A 22904-nucleotide genomic window follows, 5' to 3' on the forward strand; every position below is an offset into this window, starting at 1 on the left:
CTTTATGACAGCTATTAATCGACCAAGTAATTAAGTGCAGCAATCAGCACTTATTTCAAATGATGCACTGGTGACTTCTGTCCTGGGGAGCAGGAGGCTGACAACACTGCCGTGACAATCAGTGGGACACAGACTCTTGGCTATTGAACCCTGTGACCGAGTATTTGAAAATACTACAAGAAATACAGGTTGTTACACAGATCCAGGTGCTCTCTGACACACATGGGGAACTTGCCAGCACTGTCTCCAGCGGAGGATTTCTTGCCAGTCCTGTACATGAAGTTGTGCTTACACAAAGCTGTGGGCAAGAGCTCAGACAGGCAGGTTAGGTCAGTGTCTGCCATGAAAAGATAGGCAAGATAAATTAATTTGGTCTTGGCTTATCTGAGTAATGCCCTACCATGCCATGGCACAGTGTTCTGTCACTGGCAATTTTCTCTGCCACAAAAGGTGTTGCTTGACCACAGCTAGCAAAACAAGAAGTAAATATGTAAAACAATTTGACAGGCATCAGAGAAAGAACATTATCAAACAAATTATTTATCAAATGTTATTGGGTCATATGCAAGGAAAATAAAATAAAAAATTCTTGCAGGATATCTAAGCAACAAAACTATTTTCACTGAGCCATGAGACTCAAGCTACGAGCTGCCTTTGATCCAGACTGGCTAATTATGAAACCTATTCCTGTACGATTCCCTTCATTGTACAGGCCACATAGATTATCTCTTCAAGAAATATGTACAAGTGTTTTCTGAAAGTAATAAGTTTGACACTTTTTACACTTCATTGTTTGGCTGATTGTTCAGGGTGAAAAGGGAAAGAAATCTTTGGCAACCTCTTGTGGTTGTGGGGCATTTCTTTATGCCTGCCTCTGTGGAGGATCAGTGGTGGGGACTATGAACACAGCAAAACAGAAATATCAGTGGGACAGCCAGATCTTCAGACTGCAGTTTATATTAGCAATTCAGGAAAAATAAAGAGAGCAACATATAAATAGGAACATATTAAACACAGATACACTTCTCAAATCTGAACACAAGAGTGTATTGGGATTTTGCAAATCAGCTTTCTCTTTATAGCAAGACCATGTAAACTTCAGGTCCTAAGCCTGAGACTGGAGATATTGAAAATTAAAGCCACATTTGTTGTAATGCAAAAATGTAGATTAAATAATATCTTTCTTCAAATATATTCTTCTCTTTATATTTTTTCCTCATTGTCTCCATTTTTTCTTTGGCAGCTATAAAACATTGTAACTAACCACAAACACAGATGGAAGAGGGAGAATGTAAACAGACCATTGTTACTCCTCGTTTTGTTTATTCATATTTTGGACATGTTTATTTGTTTATAAAATTGCTGTACATGAATAAAAGCACTAGAAATATTCCCAAGCTATTGGTTACAGATAATTTAAAGATGATTTAAAGTTCATTAATTCTCTAAAAATGAATCATGTAAAAATGAGGCCTTTCTGTCCTCAGATCTACACATCTCCTTGCCTGGATCTAATTTTCTCAGCTCTTTTAGAGATTCAGCCCAAGCTGAGCAGAAATGCTGTGATTTATCTCAACAGTGCCAGAAACCCAGGGCAATTCTGAAGTATTTGGGGGTACTTATCCTTTGCCACCTGCCAGTGCTGACAGCCCAGCTGATGAGAGGGGTTTCTGTTGTCCCTCCCATTCCACGTCCAGCCCTCCTCCCAAGGTGCCCAGGGATGCCTGTGCAGGGTGTTCACAGAGATGTGCTTTGGTGCAGCCCCGTGCAGCAGTGTGCCTCCCCTCCCCTCCCATCCCATCCCCTCCCGGATGGTGACAGGAGCCAGGGACCTGAGCAGGGCCCAGCACACACCCCCTGAGGGCCCCACACCACGGGAAAACAGCTGCCCTTCACCTGCACAGCACCTCTCCTACAGCTAACAAGGGGATGGCCTAGCACATCTGGAAACTCACAGGGCTGCTTTTCAGAGTGAAAATACAGGTCAGAGAGAGAGAGAGATTTCCTGCACTTCCCATGTAACAAGGGCTGGACTGGTTGGAAGGAATGGTTTGCTACAGCTCTCTGGGAGCAGAAGTGCAGCTTTCATAGTGGATTACCAAATGCCTGAAGGCTTTGTAGATCTGTTCGTTCTGGGTACAGATGAACCCACCACTTCTCCAAGCTTGCTCAGCAGCACGGTTCAAGTCCCCAATGCATGTCCACTGATCTTTGTATTTTCTTGAAACAGCCCATTTAGAATGATCATTAATGGAATGAAAGGTGGAGTTCAATGGCATCCCTATCATGTTTATGTTGTAGACGTGGTAGTCAAGAGAGCAATTTGAGTAAAGTTTTTCACCAGAACGCTGCCAGGATTCAGCCAACAAATCAGTCTTCAGTTCCTGAGCCATCCAGGCCACATAGATATCTGTGGAATAACAGAGGGTGTGGGCAATCAGTGTTTCATGTTCCTTCATTTAAGAACAGACTGAAATTAAATTGTGCTAGTTTCATTGTAATGCATGAAGTTGGCCAGAGGGAATTTTGCCCTCTCCCCTTATTTTGAATTTTTCAGAAGTTCATTTATACTTCTTCTCCTTCTAGAAAACCTGTTACAAACAAACAGCATGAAAAAAGGGAAAGGACAAAAAAATTGCAAGTCTTCTTCATAACAAAAAAGCCCCAGATTTTCTCTATTTCTTCTTTGTTGTTACTGTTAGATAATAAAACACAATTTTCCTGAAAATCTAATTGCTTAATACCTTAGGAGGATCAGACAGTTTTTTGCTTTGTGGGGCTGAGGGAACATTAGGCTGGGACAGCACACCTTGCCCTCTGTCACATTTATTTCTGAAGCTGGACTTCTTTTTTCCCCCTCAGAAAGACTATGAATTTTAAAATAATTTATTAATTCATATTTTAAGAATTAATTGAGAATGTGTTATATAGAGAGCAAAAGGTTCTCTTACCATCTATGAAGAAGTGTGACTTTGCAAAGTGGAGAAAGGTTTCCCCATGAGCTGACTGGAGCTTGGAGAGGTGGCGCAAGGGGGCCGAGGGCAGCCTGGACTTTGCACAGAGTTTCTGGAGATTTGGGAGATCAGCTTGGAAGATGTCAGGGATGGAACAGCTGTAGATTCCTGGATTATAACTCAGCATCTGTTGGTCTGAGGAAAACCCACAGAAATGAACACATGCAGAATTAAAATGGGTTAAAGAAAAGCAATCAAGAGAGCAAAGTTCTGTCTTGGACAGGAAACCTAAATCCTTCTTAATCTTCACAGCCTACCTCCTGGATGAGTTAAGTGTCAAAGTATCTTATTTTAGCAACCACGAATTTGTGTATTGCTTTGTATTCTGACTGGCCCTGCAGCACAAAGACTGGCTGGGAGAGTACTCTCAGGCTTTCCACTCACACCCCATAATTTCTAGCAGAACTGTTAACTGGTGGTTTTGGTCCACTGCCACTTCCACCCATGCTCATCTTTGAGCATCTCTGCAGTCAGGGAGCACTCAGACATCATGTGTAAATCCGAACCTCTCTGTATGTACAGGACTAGCTTCCAGTCAGTTACAGCTGCCAAGCCAAATGCAAACAGAGGAGCTGCCAAAGGGTCTCATTTGGTTTTAGGGAGAACAGAACTTGACTTTCAGCATCTGGCTTGAATTTGCAGAAGAAATCTCCTTTTCTGAACAGTGCACAGCTCAGCTGTAGAAGTCCTTGCCATGGATAGCATAAACAGCTAGGGAACAAATGGGCTCATTTGGTGAGTGCATGGAAGACCAGTCCATTGGAAACATTCCAGTCTTTCTGGCTCAGGAAATCCCTGAACCACAGATTAGCAGAAGCTGGGAGGATGAGGCAGGAAAAGCATTAGCATATGAATCTCATTTTTTGTCCTCTTCTACTAAACACATGCATAGATGTGTTTCCACAAACAGGAACCTGGGTTAGACAGCTCTGAGGTGTGGCCAGCCTGGCAATTTGCACAGCACGTGCCATTCATTAATTTGATTTGAGGTTTGTAAGTGAGCAAAGAGTGAAAAAAACAGTGGGAAAAGAGTTGAGGAACATGCCAATATGACTTCTTGTGATGTCTTTCAATAGTTCCTTTTCAGGATTCCAGTACCAGTTATCACTGCCAGGTAGTTCTGAATCTTGCAGCTGTATTTTGTTGGGTTTTGGGTTTTTTATATATTTAGTATTGGCAATTTTTGTGGCAGAGAAATACCTGGGAAAATTCTAGGTGATATTTATTCCACACTTCATATTTCTGATGAGTCAAAGCTACTACTCCAGCTCAAGCAGTGGTTACCTTACATCTTTAGAACTGCAGATGACTGTTGCTGACTGAGCTGTTACTGTTAAAAGTGATTAATCATCCTACTTTGTATTTCCAGAGCATTTGTTTGCATGGACTGAGTTTACTCTTGATATACACTTGTGACTATTATTATCCTGATAGTCCCCATAGGGAGATGAAAACAGAGTGGAAGAGAATTTCCCACATTCACACAGGAAATCATTGGATAAACATAACTGAAGCCAAGAATGCTTTTTCTAGGCCCCACTTGGTTTTCCAATGTCACAAAAAAAGGTCAAGAACAAGGAATTTTTGAGGTGAAACCTCAAGGAAAGCAATCAGAGAGGTGTGGTGGGACAAAGGCTTTCTTAGGGAGAAGCTTTTCGTACCTATTTCTGTGAACTGATCATATTTGAAGGTTATACAGATGGCTGTTTGTCCAAAGGACTCCCCAGTAGATGGATATCCATAACCATCCTCAGGGATGGGAGGGAACAGGGGCACACTGTGAATCACCCAGAAGCCTTGTGATTTATCCAAGAGCAGAAATCCTGTCAAAATAAAAGTTACTGCAAATGAATAAAGGAAGAAAAAACCCTGAGATGATAGAGCAGTGCCCTACTTTGGTTTTGCTGCTGCAGATACCACATTTCAATGTGTTAATGTCTACAGTAAGCTGTTCTAGAGCATATTAACAGACCATAGGAGACACTAATTTAATACTAAAATTGCATCAATTCTTTCCTGCATAACTCAAAATGTCATCATGTTTTATTTGAAAGAGATCCTTTCACATCCCCTTCCTCTGATCAAATTTTGTCCTCAAGAGTCCCAACAATTTAGTGGTTGTGACCATCTCTCCATTGCTCATCTTTCTTCACTTCAAATATTCACTGGACAAAGGGAAACAGGTGCTGTCAACACTGTGTCTTCTTTCCCAGACCAAACTGTCCCCCATGGGGGAGCAGCAGAGAGACAGGCCATGCTTCTGCCCTGCAGGGTGGATCATGCTCCTGAGCTGTGCCCATTGCTACAGCCTGAAAATACAGCCCTGCAAAACGTGCTCATTTCCACATCAGGCTGGGCAAACCCCATCTGCTTCCTCAGGGGAACATTTAAACTCCACTGAAGTTTACACTCATTTAAAGTCTTGATTTTCTGTAACTACATCCTACAGTGCTTCCATGACCTTGGCAGCAGTTTCTTGTCCTCCCAGAATGTTTGGAGGGGTTTCTGTTGAGGGAATGTTTCCCTTCATGTCTTGTACTGCTTTGCCATCAGGCACAGGATGGTGCTGAAAGGATTTGTATTAGTTTCAACTCTTGAAACAAAAAGTCCATAAGCCCCAAGATCCTTCACACAGCAAAGGCATAGCAAAACCAAAACAGAAGCTGCAGCATAGGTGACTACACAAAAACCACACACCATGCAAATCACTCTTCAGTTTTGTTTTAGGCAGGAATTTTAGATATGCAGATAGACAAACAGAAAGACAAGCAGATGCTATCTTCAACTTTAGAAAGGGGAAAACAGAAGTTTGGGACTCTCCCTGTACCTTTAGTGTGTCCACATTTCGACCCTTTGGAGTCTGATTCAGGGATCTCATCGTTGTACATCGCATATGCAGTGGTGTTCCTCTGCAGGGAAACACACATTTCTGAAACGTGCCATTCAGTAAGAGGAAGGCATTTAAGCAAACATTTGCTGGGAACAGAAGAAAGAATTCGGGAGTCCTCTGTGTGAATATCACAAGCCTAATCCTGCTCCCAGTTCAGCTGACACAGTCTCCACAGACTTTACAGTAAAATAAACCTGAAGACTCAGCATTAGGGTCTCAGCTGACATGAAGTGGAAGCTCTCTCAATCACTGCAGTAGCCCTTTGCCAAGGGTTAAAAATGCTTGCTAAGCCAGTTTTCACAGGTTTGGTGGCCACTTGCTTGCAAAGAAGTTCCACTCTCTGTTTTTTGGGCCTCTCTCTGATTTAGCAATCAGATCTGGTAAAAATATTTGCTGAGTGAAAATAGACATGATAACTGTTCTTATCAAGGGCAAGCAATTAAAGCTTTTTTTGCAAAATATTTGCATGCAGCCACACCTTTTTTCCCCTGAATAGGGAACTTCAAAGGAGTTGGGACATGCCTCCCCTCCCAATGTACTATGAGTTTGCAAACAGTTTTATTACAGCTGCAGTAAGACGTGGGATTTGACAGTTTTCTGGACTGCTAACATTTGAGTGACTTTTGGGAGTCTCTTCTACATACAAATTAATTGCACCCTACCACAAACCCACAGGAGAAATGCAAAGACACACCCAGACTCCCAACAATACTACAAAGATTGGGAAAAAATGGTTATAGGGAAATGTTGTGATATTTTACAATAGCTTCATACAAATATAAGTGAGGTGTCTCAGTATGGGAGCAAAAATGAAGGTCAAAAGTAGCATATCACAGCTGGAGCAGTCACAGTGATTTCAGTGGGACAATGAAAACCCAGATTTGATTTGAATCAGAGTATGAAACACATGCACATAGCAGGGCTCAGGACAAGTGCCTGTAACAATTACCACTGACCTCAGTTTGAATTCACAACTTCAGATGTTGCTCAACATGAATGGCAGAAAAGAAGCCAAAGGGAGAATATATGAGCACTCTTTTTTTGATGGACAACACTCTAACTATATGAAAAGCTTGACTAGAAATTAGAAGTTTGAGGATTTCCCTAATTGTAGCCAAAACTGCAAATAATCTGCCCAGCTGTCAAGGTGCTCCTCCCCTCTATGTGTCTTAGCAGATCTATCAGTCAGGCCTGGCCTTATGTGATTATTTTGGCTGCTTTCATGTCATCTGCATATGATATCAAGTAACCACTCTAAAAAAAACGAAATGTCACTTGCCTTGGATTCGTATGTCTCATACAGCTGCTGCAGTGTTTGTCCCAGAGCACTCTGGGTCATGTTGATGAGGTATTTACCAAGCTGCCACTGCGGAGCCAGGGCATCCATGTACAGGTACTCCAGTCCCAGCATGGGAATCTGTCCTTTGGCATGCTTTGGCAGCTTGTAAAGAGCAAACCTGCAACAGTGAAGAACAACTGGTTTTTACCACCACCCTGTATGAATGTGTAAATGAGTATCTCCTTCCCTGAGAAAAAAAGGAGGGTGAATCCAGGGATGCCTGGGCTGGAGGGGGAGCAGTGTGGCCATCTCAGCCCCAAGGCAATGACCCAGCCTGGAACCAGCTGCAGTTTGGCAGCACAGTCCCTGCTGCAGACAAATGTCTGCTGCTTCTTAGCAAGCAAGGGAGGCTGATTCAGCACCAAACTCCTGTTGCTGTGCCCAGACTGCTCTTGGTACCCCTGAAGAATTTGAGGTAGCCTTGGTTGAGTCGATGAAATCCCTGTCACTCCTGGTTCTGCTAAAGAACCTCAGGTCCCAAACCCAGTGTAACATTCCCCCAGGTTAAACAATTTCTATATTGTATAAATATGGCTTTATAGGAAATAGATAAAATTAGGTATTGAAATTTTAAACATGCATTATATTATGCTTATATGTATAAAAATAAATATAAAGCAAAGTGATAAAATAGCTCCAATCCTACTTTCTATAACAGACTTGCACTCTGATGAACTGTTGCAGACTGGAAATTTTCAAACCATTAGCCAGGAATACAAATCTCTTCAAAACTGTAAAGTACTCAATACTGTCAGTAAATGGCTCAGTTCATACTAAAGTTCCTGACAAAGTAAACAAGTTTTCCCAATGTGCAAGTCCATGGGATTAATCACAATGTAATTAACTCAGCTACTTTCTCTGAGAGCTGTAATTGAGTAATTTGCTATTAATGTCAACAGTAAGGACTGAGTGGCATTATTTTCAATATATACTATTTAACAAAAATGCAGCCTGTGCTTAACCCCTCAAGTATATCAGGAGGAGTAAACCTTGCCCAGCTGACTTAGAGGCTCAAGTTGCTCATAAAAGACATCTCCAAACACAGGTAAGAAAGGGGCAGGAAAACATTTTACTAGAGAAGAACATTTAATCCATGGGAAATGTACACGTACAGGCAGAAGAAAAACACACCAGTGGTGGTCCTGCTAATCCACCTACATTGCCACTGACTGAATGATCTCCTCAAAGTATCTCAGGAGAAATAATTTCTGATGACAGATCACAGAGAAGAAAGTGATTTATATAACTAGGCTGGGGAGAGTGGTCTGTGCCTATACATGCACAAGGAGTCAAAACAATCCCTTTATCTGAAATAAAGATTTGAAATGAAGACTTGGAAACGAGAGGAGTAGCAGTGGTTACAGTAGTAAGAGCTGTGCCAGGAATTAGTAGATGAAGCCTTTCCACACTACTTTGTACTGAAAGGTTTATGCTCTGGAAGTGTTTACAGCCTTACATCTGACAAATCCACCTAGGCAGATATGCTTATGAAATGCTAGTCATTGAGCTATCAGGAAATTGCCTGCCAATTCCCAGTAGATACATGTTTTGGCTCTTTCCAGAAAGCCAGCTGAGTGTATTACCAATTAAAGTTGCATAAAATCTTTAGTGCTATTTGTGCACAGGAAATTTCCCAAGAACTTAGGCATTTGTGGGAGCAGAGTAAAAGCTATTTTCCTGAGAACCAAGAGCAAATCCGCTTAGACCGGATTAGCACTGTCACATTGTTTTCTCGTGACTGAACACAGTTTACAAGCAAGAATCACATCTTTGCTTCTTCCCTTCCTCCCCGCCCCCTTAAAAAAAGCCAAACAATGTGCATGGTGGCTTCAGTCCTTGACTCAGCATTTCTCAGGAAGCATAGTGCTGGCTTTTCTTTACAGGGAAGGCTTCCCACAGCAAACACTGAGTTTAGATGAATAAAAGAAAGGCTCTGCCCTCCTCAGAGAGCCGCTCCTACGGCCATGTGCTCTGGCGGCCCCTGTGGGAGCTGAAGCGAGGATTGCGGGACGAGATCCCGAGAGAAATGAGAACAGGAGAGATTCTGCCCGCGCAGGTCCTGCGTGCGGGGAGGAGCTGCCAGCCCAGCTGGGGAGCACAGATGGGATCAGGGCAGATAAAGCAACTGATCCCTCTGGTTCAGCGGCAAGTGAAAGGTGTGTGAATATTGAGCAGTTATGGAACACTGCAGGATGAAACCACCGCATAGCAGGAACTCACACAAACCTGCTGCTAGCTGAAAACAACGCAGTGTTGTTTGTTTAAAAGGACATTGACATCTTTTGTTTAAGAGAAGGCTCTTCTCAGCAGTTTCAGTTCTGCTTCTCCTGTCAGTTTCATAGCAACCAAATCCAGAATCCAAAGGCTGACTCTTTTTAGTAAACCAGAATGACTCCAGCAGACAGACAAGTTTCTCTTCTTTTGATCAGGGCATATTGAAAAGGTAATCCCCCTGTCCTACCTGCTAAATTTGTGAAAGGGAATGGATTTGCCTGTGCAGAACCCCAAGTTCCCTCCTGGAACAGGCCCCATGTCACTGGCATTGGCATTGAGGCACAGGTGAATTACTCCTAGCCCCAGCCTTCAAAGAGTTTCTCAGAAAATTTTAATACAAAAATTGTCTTCATCTAAGAAATTGATAGTTTGTATATATATTGGTCTGTGGGTTTTGTTTGTTTGGGTTCTTGTGTTCATTTGTTTTTCATGAAAAACTTCATTCTGCAAGGAACAAATCCAGTTTAGAGAGAAATAAAATATCTCATACCTTTAAGTTCCTGGGTAGCCGCACCAACTAAGAGTATTATTCCTGAAAAAATTACATTATCCAGAAGGGCCTTGGCAAAGGTGACGTCATAGGGATGGATTAGACCCTCATACATTTGATGCTGTGTCTGCAGAGAGCAAAGCCAGCTTTGTGCTCCTGCCTGTGGCGCGAGGAGCACCCGCTTTCCCTGCACTCAGCTCTGTGTACAAGGAAAGGGATGGGCCTACTTCTTTAGCACTTGTATCCAAACTAATCGTTGTTCACAAGAAAGACATTTTTCTTTTAAATTTGGTTGATATTTATCTTCAGGAAGCTCTTTTTAAAGAGCCCTCATTTAACTTTTAAGATCTGGGCTGGATATTATTCAATTGTACATCTTTTCATCTTGAAAGCTCATTAATCCAATTAATCATTTAACACCCGAAGCTGGGCTCCCAGCTGGCAGTGGGATGGCACCGGCGCTACCGTGACGGCAGCTTCGGGCACGGAGCGACTTCTGCTCCAGTGGCAGGGCACAGGCGCTGGGCCACGCTGCTGCCGCCGGCGCTCCGTGCCCCCCAGGGTCCCCCAGCAAGGGGCCGAGGGCCCCGCGGCTGTTCAGAGCCAGCCGAAGGGGACACGCGGGTCCCTTCCCCGCCCGGTGGCTCCCGGGCCAGCCGAGCCGAGCCGGGCCGGGCCGGGCCGGGCCCCCGGGGCTGCCGCTGGCGAGCGCAGCCTTGGCTCCGCAACACACGTTATGTTCCCTTTGATCGTGAGACATGAACGCTGTGTAAAACCGTCATTATTTGATTGTTCTGCAGTTAGTCATGATGCTGCACGGTGGTTGGTCGAGGGAAATGAAATCAGATTTCAGTGACTTATCCTAGGTTTTTCAAACGCAGCATTCCGCCACCACTCGCATGCCAACAGCAGTGAGCCAGCGATTGCCTTCGCATTGCTCCTCGGTGACCCACCCCCTTCCCGCGGTTTAATCTCAATGTATTTATTTACTTTCCCAGCCTTTCTCCCCTGAACGGTATTTACTCACCAATCCACCGTCTCCCCGTCTTCATTCCTGCAGGAAATCTCAGCGGCCCACAGGGGCACGCAGGAGAGAGCTAAGAGCAGAGCCGGGTGCCACCAAGCAGATCCCGCCGGCATTTTGGTTTCCCGGCTGCGCAGGGCGAGCCCCGAGTGGCTCTGAAAGGAGAAGTTGTGCCGCGAGAGCTGTCAGCTCCTGCCCACGGAGCAGGGAGCGCACCCGGCACGGCGCAGCCGGCCTGGGAAACCGGGCAGCACAGCAGGCACGGCCACGGACAGCGGGGCAAGGCTCCTGGGAGCCGCCGGAAACTGCTCACCATTTCTTTGGGCAACAAAATGACAGTTGACAAGCTATGTTTTTGACAAAAAACAGAAAAAAAATATTTTGACTATTTACAATATTCACGGTATTCTGCTTTAAAAAAAGCTCCAACCTGCAGATACCGAAACCCTTTTTGTTTTCTTTTCAGTTCTCCATGACTGACGTACAAATTTTTCACAACTATCTGAAAAAAACCCCTGGTGTTCAGACAAGCAAAACAACGTCATCCCCAGCTCACTACTCCTCCGCCCAGCCCTCGCTCCGCGCCCGCAGAGGGGTCCCGGGCAGAGCCCCGCCCGATGCCGGCTCCGGCGCTGGGCACCTCCAGTCACTCCGGGCACCTCCAGCCACCCCCGGGAATGGAGCCCGTACGGACTGAGCCGGAGAAACGCTCTGATCTCTGAACCAAATGAATTTACTTACAAATAGCTAATGCTTTTTTCAACTATTTTTAAAGTGCATTAACATTTCTCTTAGGAACAAACATGTCTGAATGGAGCGATTTCACATCTGATAATCTTTTAGCAACTCACACATAAAAAGCTTCAATTTATACTTTGGTGTGGAAAATGCTCTTTCTCCATCCTCATTATGTCTACATGAAAAGGGGCTGATTTACATCAAAAGTTGTTGATACGGAGTATGGGCTATTTCAGCCTCATGGAAAGTCTAGTACAATGAGCTCTGGATATTTTAGCACATCAGAAATCCTCACAACTTTTGCAGAATGTTGTCACCTTGCTAGTACAGCCTCTCCAACACTGTAAGAGATGTGTAAATGGGGTGTGTTTGACAGAAGCAGGGTAAAACTTAATAATAGGGCTTAATGCAAAGAAAACCAATGATCCCAGAGAAGAGACTCAGTGAAGTGACAGTCAGGACTAATTCACAGATGACAAATGGGAGATTAGTTCACTGTGACTGTGTTCTATAATCTGTCCCCCAAAAAATTTTAAAATTTTATCACAGCTTCTACTAATACAATAATAGTCTCCTAAAGCATTTTTTCTTCCTGTCAGGACTCTGGAATTTATAATGAAAATATTCTCATTATCATAGGTAACTACAAAAATAAAGGCCATAAGCACTGTTTATGTTTCACTGACATTGTTTCATGACAGCATAACTCAGGCTTCCACTGCATTTCTTTACTACTGCCATGTGTTTTCTTTGCAGATCAACGACCTTGAAGTCCTCAACTGTGAATATGGCAAGAATACAATTAAGTTCCTTCGCCTTCATAAAGAGGGAAAGAAGGAGTTTGTTAAAGAAGTGGAAGTGTGTGTGCATCTCCGGCTGACTTCTCCTCAGGAGTACCTGGAAGGAAACAATTCTCTTGTGATACCTACAGACACCATAAAGAATATTGTCCTCGTGTTGGGCAAAAAAAATGGGGTATTTTTAAATTTTTTTAACTAGCCTTGCTGTTTCTTACAACTTCATTTGGAAGTATTTGTTATACTAACTTTTTATTTTCAATTTGCATATCAGATCAGTACCAAAGTAATTTTCAGTGATTTTAGTTTTCCTCCTCCACTGCTTGTCCTGTGGACTCTGTTTTCCAAAGCTTTTTTTCTCAAGGGCTACCACTGTTTTTGTGGATTTGTCATATAAAAGCCATATTTTAAAAAAAAAAAAATTAATAGCCTGTAATCCTACATTATTCCTATACAGTATTTTTAAACAAAAGGTCTCAAAATATGAGACGCCTTTTAATTCTTCTGTGCTCTTACTGCCATCAATTGCATGTATCATAATGACAATCTGTAGCACTAAATTTCTCCATAATGAAATCCCTTCTTTACCCTGTAAAACTTAATTAGAATATCACCATATCAATCAGAATAATAGTGATAAATTATTATTTCAGCATTATATCCTCAAAGCATAAGACTCCTGCAGTAGTTTCTGTCAGTCCAAGAACTGCAGCTCACTGTACCACAGAATGGAAGATTTTTGAAACAACTACATCTGCTATTTGCAGCATATACTGCAAGCTGGTCAAATGACTGGGCACAGTGAGCCAAGCTAGAAATAAGAGAAATGTGTTTTTAACCACACTGATTCTTCCCAAATACTTACAACAACCAGAAAAATCTACTTTTGTACATGAGGTAATTGCTTCTTTCTAATAATACTGTTTGCTGCCTTAGATCCCAAGTTTAGAACAATTTGCTATAGATATCTGCAATCACTTCATGACAACATTTTGCCAAGTGGTGTACGTCAAAACCTACATTCAAGAAGTACCATGGCAACGTCTGCATGAGGTATCTAAAATTCTAATACATTCCATTTGTTTATGCTGTAGTCATTCCTCATTCTCTTAGCTCCTGTTTTCAAAATAACATAATAATATTTATGGCACTTTTACTTACATGTCTGCTCTAAATTGCAGGATGGCGTTCCCCACATTCACTCATTCATATGTGTTCCTGATGGGATCCGCTTTTGTGAAGCTGAGCAGTGCCGGAATGGTGAGAAAAGAATTGGCAGCATCCCCTACTTCTCTGTAAATATTTCTGCCAATGAGAGATGAAGATGGCTTTAGAGATAGCTATGGCTGTTACAGGGCTTAGGGCACAGCCAAACTGCTCCAGAGGTCTAAACCAAAGAAGATTTTTATAGCGTAATTTTGACATTCTTGGTCTCTGAGACATGGCTGAAGAACTAACGTAGCTCACATTTGTATGTATATCCCAAACATGGAATGGTTACAACAGCACATCCAGCAGAACTGTTACATCTTGCCACAGGATTTAACAGCCTTCTGAGAACAGGCTGCTTACTTTTCTACCTTATACTACAACCTGTGGTCTCCTATGATCCTTACCTGATACCACACTGCTGCAGGCCAATTGCCTGGTTTGCAGTAATTTTCAAACTCCTGTCAACACGCCCTGATTTTCTTTCTAAGAAAACAGTTTCATTGCTGCAAGCCAGATTAGCTTGAACATGGTGAGCAGTCTGGTCTATATGTGAACCATCTTTCACATGAAAATCCTTCAGTGTGCTTACCATTTTTGCACACCATGCATAAACAAAGCAGTATTTGGCTTGACCAAGAGTTTTGTGATACTTAAAAGACAGGCTTTCAAGCTCAGCTGTCTGTCCATGAATTGGCATTCCAAAGGGAGTGTAAAAATTATCTCTGCTTGCTATAGCTTGCAACAAAAGCCCAAGTTAAGTCTCACTGTGATGTTTTGTTTAACTCATCTCCTGGATTACTGGGAGCCGAGCTGAGACCACTGTATCATTTCACATAATGGATTTAGAGGGCTTGGGCATTAGTTCAGTACCTGTCTATACTACATTAACGTAACTTAGAACTATTCCCCATCCTATCCAGAACCAGTGGCAAGACCAGTTTCACTTGCAGACAGGACACAAGTTTTGAAAGGTCCTTCTGAGCACTGTTCCTGTGTTCCTGCTGAAAGAACACAGAAAGCCTGTACAAGTCTCCAGTGCCTTTTGGCCCCATCTTTTTTAATGTTTCTAGTATTGTTAACTACTGCTGTGCTTTTGGCAGCCTCAATAGTATTGACTCTATTTTCTGGAAAATGTTAAAAAAGACACCTGAATTTAAAAAAAAATAAACAAAAAGAGTCTATACATTTTTGAAAAGCTGGTGCTCTTAATGCAGATTGTATTACATTTTTCATCATCATGAAAATTTAACAAGCAATTCTGCAACTTCAGATTCTACACAAACAGAAAGCTTTTATGGCTTACTGAAGAAACCACCTTTCCTTCTTAAGACTTCCCTTCATGTAGCCCTTTAGTTGTTTCTTTAGAATTCCCTGCCTAGGTGAACAATAACCAAAGTGATGATTTTCAAATCACTTTTATTTTTCTTCTAAGAGAATGTTCTCTATATTTAGCATCCTCCTATGCACCTATCAGCCAGACATGGGAGTTCATTTCTCAGTTAATCCTATTGTTTAATAATTTTCTTATAATGAAGAAAAACCCTAGTGAGGTTTAATAGAATTATGTTTTGCCACTGTATCAGCTGATAAAAGGCTCAGAGTTTTTTGGAAACTCAAAACATTGTAAGTAACTTAACAGAATCAAAATTTGTCAACTGAAGACAGCAGGAGCACAAAGCCTCCTGAAAGCACAGCATGAGCTGTTCACCCTGGAAACTCTCCCTGGGTGCTGTCTCCTTTGGAGCAAGTTTCAGGCTGATTGCTGCAGAATCAGCCAGCCTTTCAGTCAATCTTTTGTTGCAAGGAGCTCTTTCAAATAAGGCTAAGTATTTCAATATAGGATAAATATCTCTCCAGGTTCACTGATAGTACCTGCACTACACTGTCACAGTGTCACAGCCTTATACCCAAGTGATGAATTATTCAAGATCTGTACAAACCCTAAAATATCCTGTCCAAGGTCAGTCCCTTTTTTAGATATTTTTACAGCTTTAGTAAATAATGGGGGGACATAGGCAAAATGATAGATACACCTCCTTAGATTGATTCAAAACCAATAATGAATGTAAGTAAGGAAAGAAATAGATAAGATACAGTGTCAGTAATATCCACTCACAGAGCAGTTTAAAAACACCCAAACATCTAAACAACTATGCAATATAGAAAATGCCTACCATGGTGGAATTATTTCCAGTATAAATTCCTTCAAAGACATCATTTAAAGACAAAATTTGTGAGTCCTCCAAGTCCAAGGCAGGATTACTATGCATTTGACATATTCAAGGATGAATTTTGAACTAGCTAGTGTGAGCACCAAGAGCAGCACAAAACCAGCAGCTTGGACTTCAGCCCCTGACTATCTGTACAGGCCCTGAATGAGCCTGCATGCCATGAAGTTTCTCTTATCTGAATAAGTTTTTTGGTAGGTCTGGTCAGTGAAATTTTCAGTTACCATCTTGGTGTGCTCTAAATGACTGACTGCTTGAAATTGAAATAGCTGCCGTTCAAAAGGTGTCAGCAGAAAAAGTTCAGGTCACAACTGCTTGGTGTTTAGAAGACAATGATCCACCCATGCAGCAGCGATCCTCGACAGCTCATTTTATAAATAGTGGCTAAGAGCAAAGCCACTGTCAGTTTGAACCTGTGGGTGGCATCTGTATCAGTGCCAGTTCCTGCTCATTAGCTGAACTGCAGGGATTTGCACTGGCTCCTGGCTCTCATTCTCAGAGATGCAAAACTCCCAACAGGATAGGTATCTAAAGCAAATTACTGACTGAGGCTCTGTCTTTATACAGAGAATTTTTACATTTGTCTGTGTTCTTGGAAAAGGCACCATCACTGGTAGCCTATTTCATTTCCCTTTAGAGCCATTCCTAAATTGACATCAGCACAAGCCAACCCAACACATCCCAATTCCAAGCAAGATAAAGAAGTCTATCCTCAGTTCTCCTTAACTGCAGTTCACTTGATGGGATTCTCCATTTTCTAGACTGAGCCTGACTTCAGTAGTTCCATCTTGTTTCTTACCTTTCTGTCAATATTAGTTTGCAGAAAGTTATTGTCTGCTTTCTGGCACTGGAGCTGTTAATGCAAGTACGCACCCAAAGGCTTATTTCTTTGTGTGAAAAGAAGCTCATATTTTCTTGTAATTTTCAATCACAGGTCCTCTGGTTGTCTTTGCTGGAATTAAGGACCTGAAACTTATGAAGACAACACAGTCTGGATTTGAAGGCTTCTATAAGAATGAACACACCACACTTCCTGAAAGACATGACAGGATTCTGTGTGGAGAGTTCTTCTGCAAATGGTCATATGGCGAATGCAAGGATTTTGACTTTAACTGCATATGGTATATGTTATATCAAGTAGTATTAATTTCCCAGTCTATACTCACAAAGTCCCTCTATACCACACTGAAGGTCTAAGGGATCCACAGCTGCTGTGCACCAGCCACTCACAGGTCTCAGTGACAGCAATAAGCTCTTGTTACGAGGGTTGAGAGGCATGTCTTAGGGGTACTTCTCTCTCTAAGGGTTCATCATTGGACAGGATTCAAATGAACAGTTCAGTGTTCAGTACAGAACACTTTAGTAGAATAAAATAACTATTTTGTTAAATAGTTTTAACAAAACCTTTTTGTGAATTATATATCTGGCAGGGGTAGGGAGAGGAAACAGAATTTGGGTGAAAGGACAACTTGTTCTTCCATAAAATCCCATGGGCTATATATTTGTCAGAAAAGACATGCAAAACATAAACAAAAACTACCCCACAGCAGAGCATTACAGATCTAAGCAGAGACAGCTGATACAAAGTTTTGTAAGAACCTGTGTTACCTCTAGGAAGAAAATCCGTGAATGTATCCTTGAAGCCTTTGCTGGACCACCTGACTGTGGGGAATATTCACCCTCTTACCAGAAAACTGTCAACTCTATCCAGATGCATGTCCTTTCCAGAGTGCCACAGGTATCTTCTTTCCTCCTAACGATGTTTTACTTCAACAATAGTGAATGTTAATTGCACCACTGGAATTAATCGGTTCTAAGACTGGAAACTCCCCAGCCTGGGAACACAGTGGGGGAGAACATCACTCAGCTTTTGGCAGCACTTGAATAAAAGTGAAAGGTGTGCCACACATGTTCACTAGATTGCATTTGATCAACTGTATTCGGGGCGTGGCATTGTTCTTTTTTACACAGAGTGAAAAGCCTGCCAGGCTGTTGACTGAAAAGGTGCCCTAATTCATTGTCTCATCCATTTTCATGGTTTCAGGTACAGGTCATAGAAGTCGTCTTGAACAACACTTTTTATAACATTGTAGACATGAAGAATCTAGGCTTGACCAATGACAAAGAAGTAAGTAAATGCTTCAAATACAACTTGACTGCCCTCTTTAGAAATACTCAGCCTCAAAGGATAGCAGCAGTTCTACATAAAACACAGTTAAAGTGAGCAAACTTTCTCCCAGTCCCAGTAAAAGCTCCACATTACCTCTAAAAAAGACTTAAACTGACTACAAAAGGAGAATAAATAATTGTCTTTTTGTGTTATTGACAAAAGCTAAAGGTCAAGTGGAATACTCTGGACATCAAAAGGATCTGTAACAGAGACTGTCTCTGAAAAATTATTCCTATTTTCTCCACTGAATTTCACTCTCAATTATAATGTCAACCTATGCATTTTACCCAAGCAGAATGCACTGTGGCATCCCTGATTGGTCCAACAGTGGATGAGATACAAGCCTGGGATCAGGCAAGGGGCAAGAGGAAGGGGGTGAGGTGTATTTGCTCCTCCCTCCACAGCTGCTCTAGCTGCCAGCTAGGTCCAGCTGAAAGTCTGTTATGTTACCCTCACATGAAAGAGAAAAACTGGATTATTCCATTGACATCAATGGTCTATAGTCTTTTTATGCTCTAGTCTTCCTCCAAAGTCTTGGGATTCTGCTACTGTGGTCTCCTGTCTTTCCCCTCCTTCAGGTGGACATTATAGATCCACTTTTACTTGTGATAATGTCAGCATCTACCACTGATGTTCCTAAGAGGGAGAAAAGGTCTGGGCATGATTTTAATAAGGAGATGAATAGCCGGACTTTCTGCTGGCATACCTCTGTCTCAAACATAACCTTTGTGTTTGTGCTCATCCCCCTCAGGTTTTGGTTCCAGTGGAAACTCCTTATGGCTCCTGTGCTTGCACACTTGGTCGGAAGAAGTTTTTTGAAGCACAAGGCCACATGCTGAGAGATGAGAGGAAATGTCAGTTTGGACTGGCAGCTGCCCAGGGAAACTAAACCTCTTGGCTCTACTCAACCTTCCTGATAAACATAATAGCATGGCTTTCCTATCAATGTTTACTCCTTATTGGCCTCTTCCATTGCTGACTGCTTTGCCCTCTATGAACTCCTGAACATGGGATTTATGAAGGACCCTCAGGAAATCGGAAATCAAAGTCTGTCCCTGACTTCCAGTGCGACTTGCAGACTGAAGTGCCCTAAGCTCTTTTGAAAACCCCAGCTGGAAACATTAAGCAAATTAATTTTTAAACTAGCTATTCCTAGACCCTTTAATGAAACAATTAGATGTCTGTAACATGTTTTTGACATGTAAAATCAGGAAATCTCTATATTACATTTATTAATATTTCTTCAGTAAAATGAATATACAGGCATAAGACCTGCTGTTTCATTGACATAACCTGTCATGACCCTCTGATGCCACACTGATCTACAGAGCTGAGGTTCTGACCCAGTGACTGAACAGGGAATCAGTCAGAATCAGGATTTCTTTATGCAGGAAATGAGAAACAGAAAGAAAAAAAAAAAGCATCTCTCATATCTCCTTTGTGGGGTAATAGTTCCAGCTGTTGACTACTTTTTCTGCATGTAATCTGACTGCATGACTGCTGCTGCTGCTACTCTACTGTAGTTGCTATAGTACTTTTACATTAATCACTGAGGTGATTTGAGGGTTTGGGCTATCTCTGTAGGTTTAATTAAATAGTTTTCTTTAGTCTAATAATCTTATCATGACTTCTGAGCAGGCAGGAGTCAACCTACATAGCCCTATTACATTTGGAAGGGGTAGGGAGAAAACCAGACAGACAGATAATGCATATTTTACTTTAGTTACCCCAGGTGATAGCTTTGAACATTGGGATAAAACAATACAGTCAATAATTCTCATCTCACTAACTGTGGCTACCACATTTGCAACAGAAATAATCCTGAGCTTCCAACAGCTTCTAACCCTTTCCCTCGTTTTCTTCGAGTGTCATTTTCACAGACTCCATGTGACAGAGTACAAATTGAGTGGGAAGTGCCCAAAGTAAAAACTGCAGTTAAGTTGCCTTTGTGCCTCCTTGTGTTTGGCAGAGATGCAGCACTGCTCTGGGTACAGTCATTAAATTCACAGGCACCAAAAATTGGGGAGATGTCCTGCTCTGTGTGACATTTTGAGATGCTTTGCAAGATAGAAACTTGCCTTGATGAGCAGGGCCTAACAGATGCAAGAGGCGAACAGTCCAGCAGCATGAGCTATCCCTTGAACAGCAGGAAAAATGACACCACAGAGTGAGGCTGTCCCAGCTGTGATGTTCTCTGGTCACCAGCCAATTCTGAAAGCTTTATTTACAACACTTTTAGCTTTTCCTGGGGACATTCTTGCTTACCTTCTTAGATTGTGTTGTATTGTACTTGTGGGCTTATGTCTTGCTACTTCTGTCACTTCTAGGTGCTTTTAATTTATTAATGTATCTTTTAAAGGCAAATAAAGAGCAACATCAAAAAACAAACTAGCTTTTGACCATTTACTACTTATATATAAATGTAAACATTTTAAGTAAAAGAACTATTTTAATTCATCCAATTTCACCTCAAAAAGTGATCAATCTTCTTCCAAATGACACTTCACTACCAACAGATGAAAAAGAATCTTATTGAACATTTCAGCATTTGCCCCTTTCTAAAACAAAGCAGATCTGCACGACCACCTTCCTTTCTACCTTATAAGAAATGTATTGCATTAGGCACAAAGTTTCTTTCATTACTTTTTGTGTTTCATTTGTGGCCCTGCAAGGTAGTGGTGGACTAACCTCCATGGCAGAATGAGGACACAAAGCAGTGAGCAGTTGTTTACTGAGCCTTTCCTGTGGCAACAAGCACACACATACACTCATTCAGCGTGGTTTGTATAAATCTCCACAGACAGGCAGACATTCATGTCTTTGGAGCATCTCAGTGCAGCTCCATCCAGCACTGCAAACCTGAGTCACTTACGTGGGCAGATTGCTTCTAAAGAAAGTACTTAGGCAATCGGAAGCAGCCCCAACTTCCCATATGGCAAAAAGATTAAGGTAACAGTGGCATAAATCATTCTTGAAAATGTGAGTTAGCCAGACTCACTTGGCCTGAAATCTGACCAAATTCCCATTGGTTTCATTAGATTCAGTCTCCATGATGGACTTGCATTAATTTCATTCAGACAGATGTTTTTTTCAGTTCCTGTCCTAAGGAGCTATTCAAGTTGCTTACTGTGTTTTACTCAGAAGCAGCTGTGATGCTTTGCTGATGCCATCACACTTGATGAAAATGAGCAGCAGCTAGCAGGTTGTAAAATTGCTGTTTAAAATACAACTTCTTGCTGATAACATGAACCTTGCTGGTCCTGGGCTACATCCCAGTAGTTCATAGGGGATGAAGTCTCGTACCAAGAAACAGGGTATTTCAAGTGCACAAACATATTATCTTTTTAGTCTCTTATTCTTTCCTATCCTGTTTCTGTTCAATTCTGATAACTGCCCAGGACAGTCCAACACAGCCTGCCTCAGCTGCTCATCATGCTTCACGCACAACCAATGTCATACAGACAAAATGTACCGGCTAAACTCATCAGCCAGTACCTAAAAGAGAGAGCAGATGTCACTGTCAGGGTCAGAACAAGTCATCTGTCTTCCCTGACTGTATTATTCTACATATATTGCCACCTGCTTTTCCAATATAACTACAATAGCTACTTTTTTTTTCCCCTCCTTAAAAGTTGTATTTTTCCCTTCTTAATTTAACCTTGCTTTTATCAAGAGTTCATAATCCTGACTCTAAGTTAAGCTGAGCTACTTAAAGTGACCACAAAACTGTTTCTGGCTAAAAATCTCAAAATAAATACTTCTGAATTTAGAATTCTGCTATTTATATATATATATACAGCAGCCAACCATATCCCCCCTGGAAAGTGCACAGCTTTATCTAGAAAGGAAACATATTAAATGTTTCCAGTTACTGGATCAAAAATGTCAACTCACGTCAGCTGCAATATAAAATGTTTTCTGAGAGCTTCACCGTTCACAGCAGCCTGAGAAAGACACACACAAGTACCTGAGTGCATGCATGCACACACACACACATGTATGTGTATAAAACACATGTATAAATGACACTTACTAGATCAGCTGATGTATGCCTAATCTATGGCAAACACATCAGAAAAAACATGATCTGGGGTTAGTTGTTGCTAAAACAAAAAAACAACACAAACAATACTGGAGGGGCTCAAAATTAGATAGACAAGGGGGTAGAGAAACCTTTGGTTCAGAGGGAAATACAACAGAAACCAGAGTGCCCGAGAACTGTGGAGGGCTTCTGCCACTTCTCAAGCAGGGCATTCGGAATGAATTTCTACATTACATCTGACTGAAAAAGACAAGAGTTCAAGTTTTAATGACCTCACACTCCTGCAGTGTTTTCAAATCCTCTAGACACACATATTTCCAGGTAGGAAAGCCGAGGCAAACTGGCATGTGTTGTTTATGCAGAAGGGAGGAGGGAATTTGAAGAGTGTCCTTGTGAAACAGGGTTGCTACACCCAGGCACACACCCATTTCCACATTTCTCTCCCCACAGTTTGGCCACCAGCTTCTGAGCAAACTCAGCCACAAGTTCCTTACTTTGACTTCCTTCCTCCTTCCACCATCCACATCCACTAAGACAAGACAAAGCAATGTTACTCTTGAATCCAAAAGATCAGTGCAACTGATGAGCTTTCCCTCCCTTTTCTGATAAAATTTAGCTGCTAAAATCAGAGGCATCCTCAATATAGTAAGTACCAAAGAGCGTACTCTATAGAGGGGCAGCTGGAT

At 41.9% G+C, this 22904-nt stretch overlaps 2 protein-coding genes across 3 annotated transcripts; one reads left to right on the plus strand and one right to left on the minus strand.

Moving 5' to 3' along the window:
• Window positions 1–1129: 1129 nt before the first annotated feature.
• Window positions 1130–13852, minus strand: DNASE2B (deoxyribonuclease 2 beta). 2 transcript variants are annotated; one of them, XM_041483365.1, is made up of 8 exons: window positions 13728–13798; window positions 11345–11378; window positions 11035–11186; window positions 7184–7361; window positions 5842–5923; window positions 4676–4837; window positions 2952–3149; window positions 1130–2410 (listed from the first exon to the last, which is right to left on the minus strand). In XM_041483365.1, the coding sequence occupies exons 2-8, from the start codon at window positions 11345–11347 to the stop codon at window positions 2055–2057; spliced, it is 1131 nt and encodes a 376-aa protein (XP_041339299.1). In that variant the 5' UTR covers window positions 11348–11378; window positions 13728–13798; the 3' UTR covers window positions 1130–2054. The 2 variants fall into 2 exon arrangements, with proteins under 2 accessions (XP_041339299.1, XP_041339300.1); XM_041483366.1 differs by lacking the exon at window positions 11345–11378 and having other exon boundaries at window positions 13728–13852.
• On the plus strand, window positions 12176–19065 carry LOC121362003 (uricase-like). Its single transcript, XM_041483167.1, has 8 exons — window positions 12176–12223; window positions 12526–12744; window positions 13503–13619; window positions 13748–13826; window positions 16941–17127; window positions 17621–17744; window positions 18051–18134; window positions 18928–19065. Exons 1-8 carry the CDS (start codon window positions 12176–12178, stop codon window positions 19063–19065), a joined length of 996 nt encoding a protein of 331 aa, XP_041339101.1.
• The last annotated feature ends 3839 nt before the right edge of the window (window positions 19066–22904 follow it).

The sequence above is a fragment of the Pyrgilauda ruficollis genome, unplaced genomic scaffold, assembly GCF_017590135.1.
Source record: "Pyrgilauda ruficollis isolate IOZ18807 unplaced genomic scaffold, ASM1759013v1 scaffold6, whole genome shotgun sequence".
NCBI classification, from domain to species: Eukaryota; Metazoa; Chordata; class Aves; order Passeriformes; family Passeridae; genus Pyrgilauda; species Pyrgilauda ruficollis.

What these genes read in the sequence shown, in the direction of transcription:
- LOC121362003 (XM_041483167.1), top strand. Translation starts at nt 12,176, where the DNA reads ATGCAAAGAAAACCAATGATCCCAGAGAAGAGACTCAGTGAAGTGACA. An exon ending in AGAGACTCAGTGAAGTGACA is followed by an intron (nt 12,224 to 12,525) that starts GTCAGGACTAAT and finishes TTTTCTTTGCAG; the next exon opens with ATCAACGACCTTGAAGTCCT. An exon ending in AGCTGAGCAGTGCCGGAATG is followed by an intron (nt 13,827 to 16,940) that starts GTGAGAAAAGAA and finishes TTTCAATCACAG; the next exon opens with GTCCTCTGGTTGTCTTTGCT.
- DNASE2B (XM_041483365.1), bottom strand. An exon ending in GACGGGGAGACGGTGGATTG is followed by an intron (nt 7,362 to 11,034) that starts GTGAGTAAATAC and finishes TCACTGTTGCAG; the next exon opens with GTTTGCTCTTTACAAGCTGC. An exon ending in GAAATGTGGACACACTAAAG is followed by an intron (nt 4,838 to 5,841) that starts GTACAGGGAGAG and finishes TTATTTTGACAG; the next exon opens with GATTTCTGCTCTTGGATAAA.